At 44.8% G+C, this 23984-nt stretch overlaps 1 protein-coding gene across 1 annotated transcript in view; it reads right to left on the bottom strand.

Moving 5' to 3' along the window:
- LOC139420583 (potassium voltage-gated channel subfamily B member 2-like) overlaps positions 1-22407 on the bottom strand; it is a 293127-nt gene extending 270720 nt beyond the window's left edge. Inside the window, exon 1 of the mRNA XM_071170769.1 lies at positions 21811-22407. Coding sequence (XP_071026870.1) covers positions 21811-22407 — 597 coding nt within the window. The remainder of the gene's footprint in view (positions 1-21810) is intronic.
- Between the last annotated feature and the right edge of the window lie 1577 nt (positions 22408-23984).

Raw genomic sequence — 23984 nt, forward strand, 5'->3', positions numbered from 1 at the left:
AAGTGACAAAAACAAAACGGAATTGCCATCATAATTTAATGTGACCAATCCCATCAATTTCATGCAGAAGTGAAACTCCTCCCAAAGAAGAAAATAATATATATCACAACCCATCATCATTGCGTTCCAGATGGTACCCTTTTCTTCACAGCCTCTGGGTCAAAAGTAGTGCACTATATAGGGAATAGGGTGCCCTTTGGAACACAGACATCCATATTCATAGGAAATATTATAATTGATCTTCCTGCCTGAAGTGTGCTTATAAGTTCTTCCGTAGATAAGACACCTCTATCATTCCTGTGACCCAAATCTTTTCCATGACGCTTATTAAGTGCCGGATTTCTTTTAATAGACCTGACATCACCCCCACTATCACACCTCTCATCTACCTCATCTAAATGATCTCATTGATACATAACCTGGTATAATCTTTGTGATGGTTATGATGATTATCTCATTGATACATAACCAGGTATAATCTTTACGACCGAAAATAATTTCTAGACAGGACTGCGATTACTCACCATGGACTAGCAGAATCCTTTTTCTTCTTTCACGACTCTGATGAGCCCGAGGCGGAGGATATGCGGCTCCCTCGGGAACAGGCCCAGAGCCCAGTGATCTGCGTGAAGAGGAGGCAGGGAAAGAGAGGCCGGAGGGCGGGCTACCTTCTGAGAAGTAGGAGGCGATCGAATAAACCCCCCACTCCCCTCAATTCTGCTAGCAAACATGCAATCTTTGGACAATAAATTGGATGAGTTATTAGGAAGATTAAACTACCAACGGGACATTAAAAACTGCAACATCTTATGCTTCACGGAGTTGTGGCTGAACGACGACAATATCAACATTTAGCTGGCTGGTTATACACTGTAGGATAGAACAGCGGTGTCTGGTAAGACAAGGGGCAGCAGACTGTATTTTCGTAAACAACAGCTGGATATCTAAGGACGTCTCGAACTGTTGCTCGCCTGAGGTAGAGTTTCTCATGATAAGCTGTAGACCACACTATCTACCTAGAGAGCTTTCATCTGTATTCTTCGTAGCGGTTTACATTCCACCACAGTCAGAGGCTGGCACTAAGACAGCATTGAATGAGCTGTATTCCGCCATAAGCAAACAAGAAAACACTTACCCAGAGGCGGCGCTCCTAGTAGCCAGGACTTTAATGCAGGGAAACTTAAATCATTTTGACCTAATTTCAATCAGCATTTGAAATGTGCAACCAGAAGGAAAATAACTCTGGACCACCTTTACTCCGCACACAGAGATGTATACAAAGCTCTCCCTCATCTTCCATTTGGCAAATCCGACCATAATTCTATCCTCCTGATTCCTGCTTACAAGCAAATATTAAAGCAGGAAGCACGAGTGACTCGGTCAATAAAAAAGTGGTCAGATGAAGCAGATGCTAAACTAAAGGACTGTTTTGCACAGACTGGAATATGTTCCGGGATTCCTCCGATGGCATTGAGGAGTACACCACATCAGTCACTGGCTTCATCAATAAGTGCATCGATGACGTCGTCCCCACCGTGACCGTAAGTACATACTCCAACCAGAAACCATGGATTACAGGCAGCATCGGCACGGAGCTAAAGGCTAGAGCTACCAGATGAGCTAAAGCACTTCTATGCTCGCTTCAAGGCAAAATAACACTGAAACATGCATGAAAGCACCAGCTGTACCGGAAGACTGTGTGATCACGCGCTCCGCAGCTGATGTGAGTAAGACCTTTAGACAGGTCAATAGTCACAAGGCCGCAGGGCCAGACGGATTACCAGGACGTGTATTCAGAGCGTGACCTGACCAACTAGCAAGTGTCTTCACTGACATTTTCAACCTCTCCCTGTCCGAGTCTGTAAAACCAACATGTTTCAAGCAGACCACCATAATGCTTGCGCACAAGAACACTAAGGTAACCTGCCTAAATGACTACCAACCCGTAGCACTCACGTCTGTAGCCATGAAGTGCTTTGAAAGGCTGGTCATGACAGACATCATCACAGAAACCCTAGACCCACTCCAATTTGCATAACGCCCCAACAGATCCTCAGATGATGCAATTTCTATTGCACTCCACACGGCCCTTTTCCACCTGGACAAAAGGAACACCTATGTGAGAATGCTATTCATTGACTACAGCTCAGCGTTCAACACCATAGTGCCCTCAAATATCATCCATAACCTAAGGACATTGGGACTAAACACCTCCCTTTGCAACTGGATACTGGACTTCCTGATAGCAAGTGGTAAGGGTAGGTAACAACACATCCACCGCACTGATCCTCAACACAGCCCCTCAGGGGTGTGTGCTCAGTCCCCTCCTGTACTCCCTGTTTACTCATGACTGCACGGCCAGGCACGACTCCAACACATAATTAAATTTGCCGATTACACAACAGTGGTAGGCCTGATCACCGAAAACGATGGGACAGCCTATAGGGAGGAGGTCAGAGACCTGGCTGGGTGGTGCCAGAATAACAACCTATCCCTCAACGTGATGAAGACAAAGGAGATGATTGTGGACTACAGGAAAAAGAGGACCGAGCACGCCCCCATTCTCATCGACGGGGCAGCAGTGGAGCAGGTTGAGCGCTTCAAGTTCCTTGGTGTCCACATCACCAACAAACTAACATGGTCCAAACACACCAAGACAGTCGTGAAGAGGGAATGAAAAAAACATATTCCCCCTCAGGAGGCTGAAAAGGTTTGCCATGGGTCCTCAGATCCTAAAAAGGTTCTACAGTTGCATCACTGGTTGGTATGGCAACTGTTCGGTCTCCGACCACAAGGCACTACAGAGGGTAGTGCGAACGGCTCAGTACATCACTGGGGCCAAGCTTCCTGCCTTCCAGGACCTCTATACCAAGCAGTGTCAGAGGATGGCCCTAAAAATTGTCAAAGACTCCAGCCACCCTAGTCATAGACTGTTCTCTCTGCTACCACACGGCAAGTGGTACCGGAGATCCAAGAGGCTTCTAACCCCTGAACATCTAGTCAAACGGCTACCCAGACTATTCACATTGCCCCTGTCCTCTCCACACCAATGCCACTCTCTGTTGTCATCTTTGCATAGTCACTTTAATAACTCTACCTACATGTACATACTACTTCAACTAACCGGTGCCCCCACACATTGACTGTACCGGCACATCCCCCCACCCCTGTATGTTACTGTACTGTTATTTTTTACTGATGCTCTTTAATTAATTGTTACTTTTGTCTCTTATTCTTATTTTATTTTATTAATATAGGTTTTTCTCATTGAGATAACGTCTCTTTTCCAAGAGAGACCTGGTCCAATAGCAGCAGGGGGAACAACGTTTCAGACAAAACAACTTACATACACTAACGCAACATTAAACAAAACTGTAAACACGCATACAGTACAACAAAAACATTGTACGTTTAAAAACACAAAAGTCTTGACTAAAAACAGCTGTCCTAAAGACAATTACACTCTTCTATGATATATACATCAATCAAGTGTTTAAACTCCACCAACGAAACTAGATCATCACATTTTAAAATGTTCAGGAGAGAATTCCAGGACCACGGAGCTGAGTAACTATAACTATTTCTACCATGACCTGTTCTACTTTTTGGTTCTGTTAGAAGCAAATGAGAATGGGACCGTAACTGATATTTATCTACTGATCTGATTAAAAAAGAACAGAGATAAAGTGGCATTTTACCCAATATGGCCTTATAAACCAGTGTATACCAGGGTTTAAGCCTACAATATGGCCTTATAAACCAGTGTATACCAGTGTTTAAGCCTACAATATGGCCTTATAAATCAGTGTATACCAGTGTTTAAGCCTACAATATGGCCTTATAAATCAGTGTATGCCAGTGTTTAAGACAACGCAGTATTTAAGCCTGGTCAATGACGACCAGCCAACAGCGCTGTAGAGATCACAATGATGTGTTAGACGTTTCTGATTTGTAATGAACCTGAGGGCTGCATGATACACTGAATCAAGTGCTCTCAGGGTAGTGGCTGAGGCCTGCATATATATAACATCACTAAAATCTAAAACTGCCAGTAATGTACATCGTACCAGCTCCTTCCTGGCCTCCGGAGAAAAACAAGCCTTATGCCGGTAATAAAAACCTATTCTCAGCTTGAGCTTCCTTATCAAGTTCTCTACATGCACAGTGAAGCTTAGCTTATCATCAACCCACACACCCAAATATTTGTACACTTTAACTTACTCTATAGTATGTCCAGTCAATGTAGCAATGACATGATTAGTAACATGCCTGGCATTTGAAAATACCATGCATTATGTTTTACCCAAATTTAGAACCAGCTTTAAATCATACAGACTCTGTTGAATGATGTTAAATGCTCTTTGGGCATTTTCAAAAGCTAAAGATAAACTACTACCACTTGAATAAGGAACAGTATCATCTGCATAAAAACAAACATCCTCTGTTTCAATAAGATCCCCCAATGTTGTTGATATACAAAATGAACAACAGTGGGCCCAAAATAGAACCTTGCGGGACACCTGAGCACACCTCTATGGACTCAGATTTACAACCATCCGCCATTACACATTGTGTACGATTTGATGGGTAATGTATAAACCAATCTAGAGCATGACCAGTAATTCCACAACATTTTAACCTTTGTACTAACACAGCGTGGTCCACAGTGTCAAAAGCCTTCGACAAATCAAGAGCACAGTGGATGTCACTTAAAACCTTCAATGTTGCTGAAACAGTGCTGTGGCCAGACCTAAAACCTGATTGCATTCCATTTAAGATGTTGTTTTCTTGGAAGTAGGTCTTTAGCTGCCTACTAACTAAGGACTCCAGTACCTTTGACAGTACAGACAATTTTGATATGGGTCGATAGTTGTCAAGTAGCGAAGGATCTCCACCATTCAGGAGAGGCAGTACAAAAGCAGATTTCCATAACTTGGGGATTTCCTGAACATCAAGCTTGAGGTTAAAAATATATGTTATCCATATTTTTTTTAACTGTCGGTTGGGTTCTCGTAAGTAAGCATTTCACTGTAAGGTCTACACATGTTGTATTCAGCAGATAGTAGAGAGGGAAGAGAGTGTACTGTAGGAGGGGGATAGTGTACTGCAGGAGGGTGATAGTGAACTGCAGGAGGGGAATAGTGTACTACAGGATTGGGATAGTGTACTGCAGGAGGGGGATACTGCAGGAGGGAAGATAGTGTACTGCAGGAGGGGGATAGTGTACTGCAGGAGGGGGATACTGCAGGAGGGAAGATAGTGTACTGTAGGAGGGGGGATAGTGTATTGCAGGAGGGGAGTAAGAGTGCTTCCCAAATGACAAACTATTCCCTATAAAGTACACCACTTTGCAGTGCACTATATCGCAGGTTAGCGTTTATTGTCGTAAGACTTGGTCCTGGTGGTAGAACTGCCCGACTTCCCCTTAGATAGTCCAGCTGCAAAGTTCAAAATATTCAACATTTATGAAATTCATGAAAACAAAAATGAGGTAATTTAGCATTAGGCATTACATGCTGTCCACAACACTCGCGTGACGTGTGCTAAATACATTTACACATACGTGTTGTTCAAACCCAAACTGCTCGTCAACACGTCAACGAGGGTCTGCATGGCCAGGCGCTGAAATCAAACCTGGTCCTATTTGTGACACAAGTCCCGCCTCTCCTCATTGGTTTTTAGGAGCATATACCCACGTGGGTGATTGAAAGACGAACTGAGGTTCACACTCCAGTCCAGTTGGTGGTGGTAATGCACCTTAAAAGTTGGTTGCTAACCTCCATATAAAGTCCCAATGTTTATATCCCAGGACAAATTAGCTACAACAACAAGCTAGCTAGCTAAATTGCCATTAATGTTTCATGTGATTCGACCTGTCCCCAAATTAATATAGTTGGTTCAGAGTTTGTTTTGATATTTCAACCTGCGTGTCCTGATTGCGTCTGGTGTGGATGGACAGAATCAACATGCGCGCGATGGCACACTCGAACACAAACTCCCGGTCTAGTCAGCATTTAAGGGTCAGCAGTCTGGTTAACCTCTTGGATCTCTAGGGGCGCTATTTCATTTTTGGATAAAAAACGTTCCCGTTTTAAGCGCAATATTTTGTCACGAAAAGATGCTCGACTATGCATATTATTGACCGTTTTGGAAAGAAAACACTCTGACGTTTCAGAATCTGCAAAGATATTGTCTGTAAGTGCCCCAGAACTCATTCTACAGGCGAAACCAAGATGATACGTCAACCAGGAAATGAGCAGAATCTCTGAAGCTCTGTTTTCCATTGTCTCCTTATATGGCTGTGATTGCGCAAGGAATGAGCCTACACTTTCTGTCGTCTCCCCAAGGTGTTTGCAGCATTGTGACGTATTTGTAGGCATATCATTGGAAGATTGACCATAAGAGACTACATTTTCCAAGTGTCCGCCTGGTGTCCCTGCGTCGAAATTGGAGCGCAAAGCCAGGTGCAATTATTTTTCCATTTGAGAGCAAGGAGAAACCAGGCTTCCACGAAGGATATATCATCGAAGAGATATGTGGAAAAACACCTTGAGGATTGATTCTAAACCACGTTTGCCATGTTTCAGTCGATATTATGGAGTTAATTTGGAAAAAAGTTCGCGTTTTGAGGGCTGAATTTTCGTTTTTTTTTTTATTTTTTATTTTATTTTTTGGTAGCCAAATGTGATGTACAAAACGGAGCTATTTCTAATACACAAAGAATCTTTTTGGAAAAACTGAGCATCTGCTATCTAACTGAGAGTCTCCTCATTGAAAACATCAGAAGTTCTTCAAAGGTAAGTTATTTTATTTGAAGGCTTTACTTGTTTTTGTGAAAATGTTGCCTGCTAAATGCTAACGCTAATGCTGACGCTGAATGCTACGCTAGCTAGCTACTGTTACACAAATGATTGTTTTCCTATGGTTGAAAAGCATATTTTGAAAATCTGAGATGACAGTGTTGTTAACAAAAGGCTAAGCTTGAGAGATAGCATATTTATTTCATTTCATTTGCGATTTTCATGAATAGTTAACGTTGCGTTATGGTAATGAGCTTAGGTCTATAAATAGAATCCCGGATCCGGGTTTGGTCGTCGCAACAGGTTAAGGTTAGGGTTCAATGTGGTTCCAAATCAGATTTGCTGACTTTGTGGCTGTGCCACCACTCTGCAGAGCTGCCTCCAGAACAACATTCATGACTAAAAACGCTAACCTACCACTATAAAGGAATAGAGAGTCATTTGGTACACAGACAAGGTATGCTCTACCTAAATAAAAAGCAGACTAGAGGACATAGTGGAATACAGGACAAAGACATATTAGCAGACTAGAGGACATAGTGGAATACAGGACAATGGCCTATTAACAGACTAGAGGACATAGTGGAATACAGGACAAAGGACTATTAGCAGACTAGAGGACATAGTGGAATACAGGACAAAGGACTATTAGCAGACTAGAGGACATAGTGGAATACAGGACAATGGACTATTAGCAGACTAGAGGACATAGTGGAATACAGGACAAAGGACTATTAGCAGACTAGAGGGTATAATGGAATACAGGACAAAGGACTATTAGCAGACTAGAGGACATAGTGGAATACAGGACAATGGACTATTAACAGACTAGGGGACATAGTGGAATACAGGACAATGGCCCATTAGATGGCAATTGCGTTTCAATGCAATATAACTCCATAAGAGTCCTTAGGGTTGGATTTACTGTAGATGAAGACGTGGTAGCCAATAGGACTGGATACAGGTGGATAAGAGATGAAAATGCAATTCAACAGGGTGAGTTACTACACTCAATAGGTAGGATAATGAATTACAGTATGTTAATTATATGTTAATTATACCATAAGGTGACTGAGTTACTCCCTTGTCAAGACTTACAGTATGTTAAATAGACCATTAGGTGATAAATCATCTTTAGGCTTTTCACAAAAATAAACAAAAAAAAGTGGAGTAGCTGAAGAATGAATTTGTCCAACTAGCTGAAAGGGTTTTCAGAAATGCTGATGCCTATCGATCCAGTCCTGTAAGGACGTACAACAACTCATTCAGAGATGAAAGTCAGGTCATGAAAAGAGGGGAGCACCTGGTGCTCTATGCCAGACTCACAGAGGAGAGAGAGAGAGAGAGAGAGAGAGAGAGAGAGAGAGAGAGAGAGAGAGAGAGAGAGAATGAGAGAATGAGAGATTGAGAGAGAGAGAAAGAGAATGAGACAGAGAGACAGAGACAGAGAGAGAGAGAGAGAGAATGAGACAGAGAGACAGAGAGACAGAGAGACAGAGAGACAGAGAGTCTGACTTGCTGACTGAAGACTTCTCTCTCAAAACTGGACCACACACACACACACTTCATCATTGTAAGAGGCTGTTCACTCTTTCAGACAAAAAGTGAACAATAAAGTTTCCCTCCAGAGATTCAAACGGGTACACATTTTGTAGTTTTTTGAGCAATCACGCGGGATGCCTTGAACCTTTATTTAAAGCTTTGACATCAAGCTGGTCTCTTTTCATTTGATGTCTGACGGTCCAGAACAATCACATGTTGTGATGTCAGACGGTCCAGATGTCAGACGGTCCAGATGTCTGACGGTCCAGATGTCAGACGGTCCAGATGTCAGACGGTCCAGAACAATCACATGTTGTGATGTCAGACGGTCCAGAACAATCACATGTTGTGATGTCAGACGGTCCAGAACAATCACATGTTGTGATGTCAGACGGTCCAGAACAATCACATGTTGTGATGTCAGACGGTCCAGAACAATCACATGTTGTGATGTCTGACGGTCCAGATGTCAGACGGTCCAGATGTCTGACGGTCCAGATGTCAGACGGTCCAGATGTCAGACGGTCCAGATGTCAGACGGTCCAGAACAATCACATGTTGTGATGTCAGACGGTCCAGAACAATCACATGTTTTGATGTCTGACGGTCCAGAACAATCACATGTTGTGATGTCAGACGGTCCAGAACAATCACATGTTGTGATGTCAGACGGTCCAGAACAATCACATGTTGTGATGTCAGACGGTCCAGAACAATCATATGTTGTGATGTCAGACGGTCCAGAACAATCACATGTTGTGATGTCAGACGGTCCAGAACAATCACATGTTGTGATGTCAGACGGTCCAGATGTCAGACGGTCCAGATGTCAGACGGTCCAGATGTCAGACGGTCCAGAACAATCACATGTTTTGATGTCTGACGGTCCAGAACAATCACATGTTTTGATGTCTGACGGTCCAGAACAATCACATGTTGTGATGTCAGACGGTCCAGAACAATCACATGTTGTGATGTCAGACGGTCCAGAACAATCACATGTTGTGATGTCAGACGGTCCAGAACAATCACATGTTGTGATGTCAGACGGTCCAGAACAATCACATGTTGTGATGTCAGACGGTCCAGAACAATCACATGTTTTCCTTGATGTCACATGACTGTGCAAAACACATGGCTCTACTAAAGTAAACATTTACTGAAGTTATTCTCTCACTGTTTCTGACTGACTGACTTTCACAGTGAACGACTGTCTCTGACCGACTGTCTCTGACCGACTGTCTCTGACCGACTGACTTTCACTGACTTTCACAGTGAACGACTGTCTCTGACCGACTGTCTCTGACCGACTGTCTGTGAACGACTGTGACTGACTGATTTATTATTGCAGGTTAGGAGGAAGGCGTGAGAGCACTACATAGCACTAGTCCCTCCCTCCCTCCCTTTCTCCCTCCCTCCCTCTCTCCCACCTATAAACAGGCCTTGGCACCTATAACAGATGTTATTAGATAAATGGGAAGAGTAATGGAGGGGTCCACAGAGCCTTATAACTCTCATGTTGGGATTAAACTCTACCTAGGACTGAACACTGTAAGTCTGTCTAGGACCTGAACCCTGTCTGTCTAGGACCTGAACCCTGTCTGTCTAGGACCTGAACCCTGTCTGTCTAGGACCTGAACCCTGTCTGTCTAGGACCTGAACCCTGTCTGTCTAGGACCTGAACCATGTATTGGACCTGAACCCTGTCTGTCTAGGACCTGAACCATGTATTGGACCTGAACTCTGTCTGTCTAGGATCACTGGGACCATGTATTGGATCTGAACCCTGTCTGTCTAGGATCTGAACCCTGTCTGTCTAGGACCTGAACCCTGTCTGTCTACAGTCACTGGGACCATGTATTGTGGCTGAACCCTGTCTGTCTAGGGTCACTGGGACCATGTAGATCTCATGTATACTTTTATATGACGACTAGGGTTGTTAAACTGTGGTAACTTTACAACATTTCCAAGGTTTGAGGAGGACTCCCTAAGTGACACACCCAGACGACTCCCTAAGTGAAACACCCAGAGGACTCTAAGTGAAACACCCAGAGGACTCTCTAAGTGAAACACCCAGAGGACTCTCTAAGTGAAACACCCAGAGGACTCCCTAAGTGACACATCCAGAGGACTCCCTAAGTGACACATCCAGAGGACTCCCTAAGTGACACATCCAGAGGACTCCCTAAGTGACACATCCAGAGGACTCCCTAAGTGAAACACCCAGAGGACTCTCTAAGTGACACATCCAGAGGACTCCCTAAGTATCAACTAATATCTGTGATGTACTGTGTCAGTAAAATTGGTCCTAAGTCATGTTGTTCCATGTTGAACGCCACCTGTAAATATGGTGTTGGGTGGACATGAGATGGAGCCCAACAGTAGTTACAACACATCATTCAGTTTTACAATACACATAAACACAGAGCTGCTAGCTGAGTGGTCTCATCTCCTCACACAGATAAATGACACTTTGTTCCACCACAGCCAGGGAGGAGACCAGTGGGACTAATCATGGGATGGAGGGGTAGAGGATGGAGGGCTGGGTGGATGAAGGGACAGAGGGCTGGAGGGATGGAGGGTTAGAGGATGGAGGGCTGGAGGGTTAGAGGATGGAGGGTTAGAGGATGGAGGGCTGGATGGATGAAGGGACTGAGGGCTGGAGGGATGGAGGGTTAGAGGATGGAGGGCTGGAGGGTTAGAGGATGGAGGGTTAGAGGATGGAGGGCTGGATGGATGAAGGGACAGCGGGCTGGAGGGGTAGAGGATGGAGGGGTGGATGGAGGGTTAGAGGATGGAGGGTTAGAGGATGGATGAAGAGACAGAGGGCTGGAGGGTTAGAGGATGGAGGGGTGGATGGAGGGTTAGAGAATGGAGGGTTAGAGGATGGAGGGTTAGAGGATGGAGGGCTGGATGGATGAAGGGACAGAGGGCTGGAGGGTTAGAGGATGGAGGGCTGGATGGATGAAGAGGAGGAAGAGGTGACAGGCTATGAGGAGACTGAAGAGGAGGAAGGGGAGGAAGAGGTGACAGGCTATAAGGAGACTGAAGAGGAGGAAGAGGAGGAAGAGGTGACAGGCTATGAGGAGACTGAAGAGGAAGGAGAGGAGGAAGAGGTGACAGGCTATAAGGAGACTGAAGAGGAGGAGGAGGTGACAGGCTATGAGGAGACTGAAGAGGAGGAAGAGGAGGAAGAGGTGACAGGCTATAAGGAGCCTGAAGAGGAGGAAGAGGAGGAAGAGGAGGAAGAGGTGACAGGCTACAAGGAGACTGAAAAGGAAGGAAAGGAGGAAGAGGTGACAGGCTATGAGGAGACTGAAGAGGAAGGAGAGGAGGAAGAGGTGACAGGCTATAAGGAGACTGAAGAGGAGGAGGAGGTGACAGGCTATGAGGAGACTGAAGAGGAGGAAGAGGAGGAAGAGGTGACAGGCTATAAGGAGCCTGAAGAGGAGGAAGAGGAGGAAGAGGAGGAAGAGGAGGAAGAGGTGACAGGCTACAAGGAGACTGAAGAGGAAGGAAAGGAGGAAGAGGTGACAGGCTATAAGGAGACTGAAGAGGAGGAAGAGGAGGTGACAGGCTACAAGGAAACTGAAGAGGAGGAGGAGGTGACAGGAGTGGCAGGCTCTAAGGAGACTGAAGAGGAGGAGGTGACAGGAGTGGCAGGCTACAAGGAGATTGAAGAGGAGGAAGAGGTGACAGGCTAATAGGAGACTGAAGAGGAGGAGGAAGAGGTGACAGGTTATGAGGAGACTGAAGAGGAGGAAGAGGAGGAAGAGGTGACAGGCTATAAGGAGACTAAAGAGGAGGAAGAGGAGGAAGAGGTGACAGGCTATGAGGAGACTGAAGAGGAAGGAGAGTGAGAAATATAGGGCTGCCTCTGTGTCTCAAATGGCACACTATTCCCTATAAAGTGCACTACTTTAACAATTTAAAACATAGGGATTGGGAGAAGAACAAGTTCAAATATTCTAATGGTGGTGACTATCCTGTGCTTTAGGGTTATGCTTGAGGACTATGGATTTTAAACATCGTATTAACTGTCAACATCCTGTAGTTCCCTCTTTCCTCATTGGCTGGCTAGTTACCCATTTACGAGCTATGCGCGCCCTGGAAACATTTCCTGAATTAAATAGTGATTTGTTTTCCTTTACAAGGTGGACTCTCCCTTCCCTCAGTAATAGCTTTTCAGACCTCAGACCCATGAATCAGTTACAACGCACCTGCCAATACCTAGTTTAGGATACCTAGAATAATTACGGTGCTATCCAGACCCTATCAGACACTCGTAGAAGGTCATTTAATATGCCGCGTGATCGTGATTTACAGCAGAGATTCAGATCTTCTCTCATTGAGGCCAACTGAGCACTGACCATTTTAACTGACGTGTCACTGATCAGTGTGTGTGTGTGTATGTGTATGTGTATGTGTATATGTGTGTGTGTGTGTGTGTGTGTGTGTGTGTGTGTGTGTGTGTGTGTGTGTGTGTATGTATGTGTGTGTGTGTGTGTGTGTATGTGTGTGTGCGTGTGTATGAGAGAGAGATAAGGGGAAGCCTGAGCTACAGTTGAAGTCAGAAGTTTACATACACTGAGGTTGGAGTCATTAAAATTTGGTTTTCAACCACTCCACATATGTCTTGTTAACAAACTATAGTTTTGGCAAGTCGGTTTGGACATCTACTTTGTGCATGACACAATTAATTTTTCCAACAATTGTTCATTTATAATTCACTGTATCACAATTCCAGTGGGTCAGAAGTTTACATACACAAAGTTGACTGTGCCTTTAAACAGCTTGGAATATTCCAGGAAAATTATGTGGCTTTAGAAGCTTCTGAAAGGCTATTTGACATCATTTGAATCAATTGGAGGTGTACCTGTGGATGTACTTCAAGGCCTACCTTCAAACTCAGTGCCTCTTTGCTTGACATCATGGGGAAATCAAACGAAGTCAGCCAAGACCTCAGAAAAAAAATTGTAGACCTCCACAAGTCTGGTTCATCCATGGGAGCAATTTCCAAACGCCTGAAGGTACCACGTTCACCTGTACAAACAATAGTACGCAAGCATAAACACCATGGGACCACGCAGCCGTCATACCGCTCAGGAAGGAGACACGTTTTTGTCTCCTAGAGATGAACGTACTTTGGTGTGAAAAGTGAAAATCAGAACCAGAACAACAGGACCTTGTGAAGTGTCACGTTCGTTGTACGAAGGAGACCAAGGTGCTTCTTCTTCTTCTTCTTCGTCTTCTTCTTTGATTACAGAATGAACACTGAACAAAATAACAAAACGAACCGTGACGCTATATGGATGGTGCAGACAGACAACTAAACATAGGACAAGAACCCACCAACACCAAAGGGAAAATGGCTACCTAAATAGGATCCCCAATCAGAGACAACAACAAACAGCTGCCTCTGATTGGGAACCATATCAGGCCACCATAAACATACAAATACCTAGACCTACAAAAACCTTAGACCTACAAAAACCCTAGACAAATTCAAAAACTAGCGCATCCACCCTAGTCACACCCTGACCTCACCAAAATATAAAGAAACCAGAGATATCTCAGGTCAGGCTGTGACAAAATAATAACCTGAAAGGCCGCTCAGCAAGGAAGAAGCCACTGCTCCAAAAACGCAATAAAAAAGCCAGACTACGATTTGCAACTGCACATGGGGACAAAGATCGTACTTTTTGGATAAATGTCCTCTGGTCTGATGAAACAGAAATAGAACTGTTTGGCCATAATGACCATCGTTATATTTGGAGGAAAAAGGGGGAGGCTTGCAAGCCGAAGAACACCATCCCAACCGTGAAGCATGGGGGTGGCAGCATCAAGTAGTGGGGGTGCTTTGCTGCAGGAGGGGCTGGTGCACTTCATAAAATAGATGGCATGGAAAATTCTGTCGAAATATTGAAGCAACATCTCAAGACATCAGTCAGAAAGTTAAAGCTTGGTCACAAATGGGTCTTCCAAATGGAAAATGACCCCAAGCACACTTCCAAAGTTGTGGCAAAATGGCGTAAGGACAACAAAGTCAAGGTATTGGAGTGACCATCACAAAGCCCTGACCTCAATCCTATAGAATATTTGAGGGCAGAACTGAAAAAGCGTGTGCGAGCAAGGAGGCCTACAAACCTGACTCAGTTACACCAGCTCTGTTAGGAGGAATGGGCCAAAATTCACCCAACTTATTGTGGGAAGCTTGTGGAAGGCTACCCGAAACGTTTGACACAAGTTAAACAATTTAAAGGTAATGCTACCAAATACTAATTGAGTGTATGTAAACTTCTGACCCACTGGGAATGTGATGAAAGAAATAAAAGCTGAAATAAATCATTCTCTCTACTATTATTCTGACATTTCACATTCTTAAAATAAAGTGGTGATGCTAGCTGACCTAAAACAGGGAATTTTTACTCTGATTAACTGTCAGGAATTGTGAAAAACTGAGTTTAAATGTATTTGGCTAAGGTGTATGTGAACTTCCAGCTGTAAATGACTTCAATAGGAATCTCCAACCTAAAACAAATGAAATTCTGCTGAGTGGGTCTGGAGAGGAACGTCTGGAACGTAACTCTGATGGTGAACCTGAACGAAGACACAGGCGTGCTTATAATGGGCCTCTATAAGCCTATGTAGATATTCCATTTTAAAAATCTGCGTTTCCAGCTACAATAGTCATTTACAACATTAACAACGTCTACACTGTATTTCTGATCAATTTGATGTTATTTTAATGGACAAAATAAAATGTGTTTTTCTTTCAAAAGCAAGGACATTTCTAAGTGACCCCAAACTGTTGAACGGCAGTGTACATATAAACATATAGATGAGCAACGACAGAGCAGCAGAGACAAGACGCAATAGATGGTGAAAAAAATGCAGTATATACATATGAGATGAGTAATGCAAGATATATAAACATGATTAAAGTGACTAGTGTTCCATTTATTAAAGTGGCCAATGAAATCAAGTCTGTATGTAGGCAAATAGATCAACTATAGTAGGGTTACATGCATCAACTAGAGACAGCTGGGTAGTGGGACAGTGGAGAGAGGGAGTGGGAGAGGAAGAAGGACAGAGTGACGGATGGCGAAGGAGAGAGGGATGGAGGAAGGAACAGAGAGGGGGATTGTGGAACGAAAAGGAGAGAGGGGGATTGTGGGACGAGAAGGAGAGAGGGATGGAGGAAGGAACAGAGAGGGGGCTTGTGGCACGAGAAGGAGAGAGGGATGGAGGAAGGAACAGAGAGGGGGCTTGTGGGACGAGAAGGAGAGAGGGATGGAGGAAGGAACAGAGAGGGGGATTGTGGGACGAGAAGGAGAGAGGGATGGAGGAAGGAACAGAGAGGGGGCTTGTGGGACGAGAAGGAGAGAGGGATGGAGGAAGGAACAGAGAGGGGGCTTGTGGGACGAGAAGGAGAGAGGGATGGAGGAAGGAACAGAGAGGGGGATTGTGGGACGAGAAGGAGAGAGGGATGGAGGAAGGAACAGAGAGGGGGATTGTGGGACGAGAAGGAGAGAGGGATGGAGGAAGGAACAGAGAGGGGGATTGTGGGACGAGAAGGAGAGAGGGATGGAGGAAGGAACAGTGAGGGGGCTTGTGGGACGAGAAGGAGAGAGAGATGGAGGAAGGAACAGAGAGGGGGATTGTGGGACGAGAAGGAGAGAGGGATGGAGGAAGGAACAGAGAGGGGGATTGTGGGACGAGAAGGAGAGAGGGATGGAGGAAGGAACAGAGAGGGGGCTTGTGGGACGAGAAGGAGAGAGGGATGGAGGAAGGAACAGAGAGGGGGATTGTGGGACGAGAAGGAGAGAGGGATGGAGGAAGGAACAGAGAGGGGGATTGTGGGACGAGAAGGAGAGAGGGATGGAGGAAGGAACAGAGAGGGGGATTGTGGGACGAGAAGGAGAGAAGGATGGAGAAAGGAACAGAGAGGGGGCTTGTGGGACGAGAAGGAGAGAGGGATGGAGGAAGGAACAGAGAGGGGGATTGTGGGACGAGAAGGAGAGAGGGATGGAGGAAGGAACAGAGAGAGGGATAGATACAGAGAGAGGGATGGAGGAATAAACAGAGAGAGGGATGGATAGAGAGAGGGGGATGGATAGAGAGATAAAGTGATGGATGAAACGATGGATGGAGAGACACAGCCATATAAGTGATACACTTACTCGCTGGATCTGAAAGCAAACATTTCTCATCAATGATGAACACATTGGCCACGAGTAGGAGAGAGATATCTCTCTCCATATCACTGTTACATTGAACTGGGTGAATATGAATGACAGTAACCTAAACCTGTCACTGTTACATTGAACTGTGTGAATGGAATATGAATGACTGTAACCTAAACCTGTCACTGTTACATTGAACTGGGTGAATATGAATGACAGTAACCTAAACCTGTCACTGTTACATTGAACTGGGTGAATATGAATGACAGTAACCTAAACCTGTCACTGTTACATTGAACTGGGTGAATATGAATGACAGTCATCCAATATGCTGTAACAGAAATTAGGTCATCCTCATAAAAAAATGAATCGTCCTCCCTCATTTTAAACGGCACCAACCGCCACTGATTTTCACTGTTCCCTATCCCCCTTCAGCCATTGGCTCCTTCACTATCCCCCTGCAGCCATTGGCTCCTTCACTATCCCCCTTCAGCCATTGGCCCCGTCACAATATCCCTACAGCCATTGGCTCCTTCACTATCCCCCTTCAGCCATTGGCTCCTTCACTATCCCCCTTCAGCCATTGGCTCCTTCACTATCCCCCTTCAGCCATTGGCTCCTTCACTATCCCCCTTCAGCCATTGGCTCCTTCACTATCCCCCTGCAGCCATTGGCTCATTCACTATCCCCCTACAGCCATTGGCTCATTCACTATCCCCCTACAGCCATTGGCTCATTCACTATCCCCCTACAGCCATTGGCTCCTTCACTATCCCCCTACAGCCATTGACCCCGTCACTATATCCCTACAGCCATTGGCTCCTTCACTATATCCCTACAGCCATTGGCTCCTTCACTATCCCCCTTCAGCCATTGGCTCCTTCACTATATCCCTACAGCCATTGGCTCCTTCACTATCCCCCTGCAGCCATTGGCTCATTCACTATCCCCCTACAGCCATTGGCTCATTCACTATCCCCCTTCAGCCATTGGCTCCTTCACTATCCCCCTGCAGCCATTGACCCCGTCACTATATCCCTACAGCCATTGGCTCCTTCACTATATCCCTACAGCCATTGGCTCCTTCACTATCCCCCTTCAGCCATTGGCTCCTTCACTATCCCCCTTCAGCCATTGGCTCCTTCACTATATCCCTACAGCCATTGGCTCATTTACTATCCCCCTACAGCCATTGGCTCCTTCACTATCCCCCTTCAGCCATTGGCTCCTTCACTATATCCCTACAGCCACTGTAATTCACTTAGAGACAACCAATATCAACGGAATGTAATTACCTTAGACTGTGTTAGTGACTATGGAAACGGTTTGAATTCTAAGATTGCTAATGACAGCAGGAAAATATGGCTATCACGATGACAAACGATGACCATAAGGACTGCAGGAATACATGGCTAACACGATGACAAACGATGACCATAATGACCGCAGGAAAATATGGCTAACACAATGACAAACGATGACCATATTGACAGCAGGAAAATATGGCTAACACGATGACAAACGATGACCATAATGACCGCAGGAAAATATGGCTAACACAATGACAAATGATGACCATAATGACCGCAGGAAAATATGGCTAACACGATGACAAACGATGACCATAATGACAGCAGGAAAATATGGCTAACACGATGACAAACAATGACCATAATGACAGCAGGAAAATATGGCTAACACGATGGCAAACGATGACCATAATGACCGCAGGAAAATATGGCTAACACAATGACAAATGATGACCATAATGACCGCAGGAAAATATGGCTAACACAATGACAAACGATGACCATAATGACCGCAGGAAAATATGGCTAACACAATGACAAACGATGACCATAATGACAGCAGGAAAATATGGCTAACACGATGACAAACGATGACCATAATGACCGCAGGAAAATATGGCTAACACGATGACAAACGATGACCATAATGACCGCAGGAAAATATGGCTAGCACGATGACAAACGATGACCATAATGACCGCAGGAAAATATGGCTAACACGATGACAAACGATGACCATAATGTATCAACACACACACATGCTGCATGCAGCACATACAATACAGTCACCATACAGTCACCATACTGTACAATACATTCACCATACAGTCACCATACTGTACAATGTAGTCACCATACTGTACAATACATTCACCATACAGTCACCATACTGTACAATACATTCACCATACAGTCACCATACTGTACAATGTAGTCACCATACTGTACAATACAGTCACCATACTGTACAATGCAGTCACCATACAGTCACCATACAGTCACCATACAGCCACCGTACTGTACAATACAGTCACCATACTGTACAATACAGTCACCATACTGTACAATACAGTCACCATACAGTCACCATACTGGAACATACAGTCACCATGTTGTGCCATACAGTCAACATACTGTACCATACAGTCACCATACTGTACAATACAGTCACCATACAGTCCAATACAGTCACCATACTGTACAATACAGTCACCATACAGTCACCATACTGTACAATACAGTCACCATACTGTACAATACAGTCACCATACAGTCACCATACTGTACAATACGGTCACCATACTGTACAATACAGTCACCATACAGTCACCATACTGTACAATGCGGTCACCATACAGTCACCATACTGTACAATACAGTCACCATACTGTACAATACAGTCATTATACAGTCACCATACAGTCACCATACAGTACAATACAGTCACCACACTGTACAATACAGTTACTATACAGTACAATACAGTCAGCATACAGTCACCATACAGTAGGATACAGTCACCATACTGTACAATACAGTCACCATACAGTCACCATACTGTACAATACGGTCACCATACAGTCACCATACTGTACAATACGGTCACAATACAGTCACCATACTGTACAATACAGTCACCATACTGTACAATACAGTCACCATAATGTACAATACAGTCACCATACAGTCACCATACTGTACAATACATTCACCATACAGTCACCATACTGTACAATACAGTCACCATACAGTCACCATACTGTACAATGTAGTCACCATACTGTACAATACAGTCACCATACTGTACAATGCAGTCACCATACTGTACAATACAGTCACCATACTGTACAATACATTCACCATACAGTCACCATACAGTCACCATACAGTACAATGTAGTCACCATACTGTACAATACAGTCACCATACTGTACAATGCAGTCACCATACAGTCACCATACAGTCACCATACTGTACAATGTAGTCACCATACTGTACAATACAGTCACCATACTGTACAATACATTCACCATACAGTCACCATACAGTCACCATACAGTACAATGTAGTCACCATACTGTACAATACAGTCACCATACTGTACAATGCAGTCACCATACAGTCACCATACTGGAACATACAGTCACCATGTTGTGCCATACAGTCAACATACTGTACCATACAGTCACCATACTGTACAATACAGTCACCATACAGTCCAATACAGTCACCATACTGTACAATACAGTCACCATACAGTCACCATACTGTACAATACAGTCACCATACTGTACAATACAGTCACCATACAGTCACCATACAGTACAATACAGTCACCACACTGTACAATACAGTTACTATACAGTACAATACAGTCAGCATACAGTCACCATACAGTAGGATACAGTCACCATACTGTACAATACAGTCACCATACAGTCACCATACTGTACAATACGGTCACCATACAGTCACCATACTGTACAATACGGTCACAATACAGTCACCATACTGTACAATACAGTCACCATACTGTACAATACAGTCATTATACAGTCACCATACAGTCACCATACAGTACAATACAGTCACCATACTGTACAATACAGTCACCATAATGTACAATACAGTCATCCTACAGTAGGATACAGTCACCATACTGTACAATGCAGTCACCATACAGTCACCATACAGTCACCATACAGCCACCAGACTGTAAAATACAGTCACCATACTGTACAATACAGTCACCATACTGTACAATACAGTCACCATACTGTACAATACAGTCAGCATACAGTCACCATACAGTAGGATACAGTCACCATACTGTACAATACAGTCACCATACAGTACAATACAGTCAGCATACAGTCACCATACAGTAGGATACAGTCACCATACTGTACAATACAGTCACCATTACAGTCACCATACTGTACAATACAGTCACCATACAGTATAATACAGTCACCATACAGTCACCATACTGTACAATACAGTCACCATACTGTACAATACAGTCACCATACTTTACAATACAGTCACCATACAGTACAATACAGTCAGCATACAGTCACCATACTGTACAATACAGTCAGCATACAGTCACCATACTGTACAATACAGTCATCATACAGTACAATACAGTCACCATACTGTACAATGCAGTCACCATACTGTACAATACAGTCCCCATACAGTCACCATACAGTACAATACAGTCACCATACAGTACAATACAGTCAGCATACAGTCACCATACTGTACAATACAGTCACCATACTGTACAATACAGTCACCATACTGTACAATACAGTCCCCATACAGTCACCATACAGTACAATACAGTCACCATACAGTACAATACAGTCAGCATACAGTCACCATACTGTACAATACAGTCACCATACTGTACAATGCAGTCACCATACTGTACAATACAGTCCCCATACAGTCACCATACAGTCACCATACAGTAGGATACAGTCACCATACAGTAGGATACAGTCACCATACAGTAGGATACAGTCACCATACAGTAGGATACAGTCACCATACAGTAGGATACAGTCACCATACAGTGTACTTCAGCTCTATGTTGAACGCACAGTAGATTGTGAGCACATTTCACAAAGTCCAATATCCAACAGAAACCTTGGTGAGAACAGAGCAGTTATTCATCTGTGCTGTAGTACTACTAGCTATACCTGCTACCTGGGACAACTCCTCTCCTCTCCTCTCCTCTCCTCTCCTCTCCTCTCCTCTCCTCTCCTCACAAACACTATAAGTGACGATCCAGAAATACAAAAATAACATTGCGCTCCCTCCCCTTCCCATCCCTCTCTCTCTCTCACTCTCTCTCTGTGTGGAGCAAAACCAGTGAGAGTACACAACACACACAAAACCAGCGGGGGTACAGGTACACCCTCTCCCCTCCTTCCCTCTTTTTCAAATCCCTCCCTCTCTTACCTTGGCAGGCAGGGAAGAGCTGGGTTTCTCCAGGAGGTCCCAAAGCTTCTTCCTCTTCTCCTGGCAGCAGGTGTTATCAAACTCAATCTCTCCCTCTCTCTCTTTCAGCGTCTCCGCCTCCCTCCGCAGCTCCTCGTTCATCTGTTCTTTCTTCTGGTGGTACCGGGCCTGGCAGCAGGACTCCAGGTAGATCTCATCTATACCCCAGTAGTCGAGCTCCTGGCCGAACGACAGGGCGCACATCTCCTCCATCATGTGCAGCTTCCCTGTGCGGTAGAAGTTGAGGATCGAGGTGAAGGCGCCCGGGTGCCGGTCAAAGAAGTATTCGTTCTCATGGAGGCTGTAGTCGTCGCAGACCTCCATCAGGCTCTCGTGGGTGTTGCAGTCTCGGAGCTTACCCAGGCGGGTACGGGGCAGCCGGTCCAGCGTCCGCCACAGGACCTCGTGGTTTAGACCTCCGACGTTGACGCGGACCCTCCTGGAGCGGGCCTTGGTGCGGATGATTTGGATGGGCTCTGGTGGGAGGGAGGTTACCCCTGGGTGGTTGTTACCCCGTGGAGTGTTTAGGGGGGTCTTAGGTCCAACTGTCTCAGCCATGGTGGTGTGTTAGTGGAGGAGGAGGGATGGAGGACAGGAGGAGGAGGCTTATCTGGGGAGGAAATGAGTGGAAATAAAAAGAAGCAGAATTATTTTGGGTCCTCATTAGACAACTTCCTCCATGGCTGAGAGAAAGAAGACTCACAAAGAGAGAGAGAGAGAGAGAGAGAGAGAGAGAGAGAGAGAGAGAGAGAGAGAGAGAGAGAGAGAGAGAGAGAGAGAGAGAGAGAGAGAGAGAGTGAAAACAATGTACTGAGCAAATGTCAAATTGGCTTTTTACCAAATTACCGTTCAACAGAACATGTATTCACCCTGCACACCCTAATTGACAACCAAACAAACCAAAACCAAGGGCAAAGACTTATCATGCTTTGTTGATTTCAAAAAAGCCTTTGACTCAATTTGGCATATACAAAATGGATGGAAAGTGGTGTTGGGGGTAAAACATACGACATTATAAAACCCATGTACATGTAACGGATGTGAAACGGCTAGCTTGGTTAGCGGTGGTGCTAGTATAACGGATGTGAAACGGCTAGCTTAGTTAGCGGTGGTGCTAGTATAACGGATGTGAAATGGCTAGCTTGGTTAGCGGTGGTGCTAGTATAACAGATGTGAAACGGCTAGCTTGGTTAGCGGTGGTGCTAGTATAACGGATGTGAAACGGCTAGCTTAGTTAGCGGTGGTGCTAGTATAACGGATGTGAAACGGCTAGCTTGGTTAGCGGTGGTGCTAGTATAACAGATGTGAAACGGCTAGCTTGGTTAGCGGTGGTGCTAGTATATCGGATGTGAAACGGCTAGCTTGGTTAGCGGTGGTGCTAGTATAACGGATGTGAAACGGCTAGCTTGGTTAGCGGTGCGCCCTAAATAGCGTTTCAATCGGTGACGTCACTTGCTCTGAGACCTTGAAGTAGTGGTTCCCCTTGCTCTGCAAGGGCCGTGGCTTTCGTGGAGCGATGGGTAACGATGCTTCGTGGGTGACTGTTGTTGATATGTGCAGAGGGTCCCTGGTTCGTGCCCGGGTATGGGCGAGGGGACGGTCTAAAGTTATACTGTTACATACACAAACAACAAGTGTGCGGTTAAAATTGGCAAAAAACACACAAATTTCTTCCCACTGGGTCGTGGGGTGAGACAGGGATGCAGCTTAAGCATATATATCAATGTATTGGCGAGGGCACTAGAACAGTCTGCAGCACCCGGCCTCACCCTACTAGAATCCAAAGACAAATGTCTGCTGTTTGCTGATGATCTGGTGCTTCTGTCCCCAACCAAGGAGGGCCTACAGCAGCACCTAGATCTTCTGCACATATTCTGCCTGGGCCCTGACAGTAAATCTCAGTAAGACCAAAATAATGGTGTTCCAAAAAAGGTCCAGTCACCAGGACCACAAATACAAATTCCATCTAGACACCATTGCCCTAGAGCACACAAAAAACTATACGTACCTTGGCCTAAACATCAGCGCCACATGTAACTTCCACAAAACTGTGAACGATCTGAGAGACAAGGCAAGAAGGGCATTCTATGCCATCAAAAGGAACATAAAATTCAACATACCAATTAGGATCTGGC

The sequence above is a fragment of the Oncorhynchus clarkii genome, chromosome 11 (assembly GCF_045791955.1).
Source record: "Oncorhynchus clarkii lewisi isolate Uvic-CL-2024 chromosome 11, UVic_Ocla_1.0, whole genome shotgun sequence".
Classification (NCBI taxonomy): domain Eukaryota; kingdom Metazoa; phylum Chordata; class Actinopteri; order Salmoniformes; family Salmonidae; genus Oncorhynchus; species Oncorhynchus clarkii.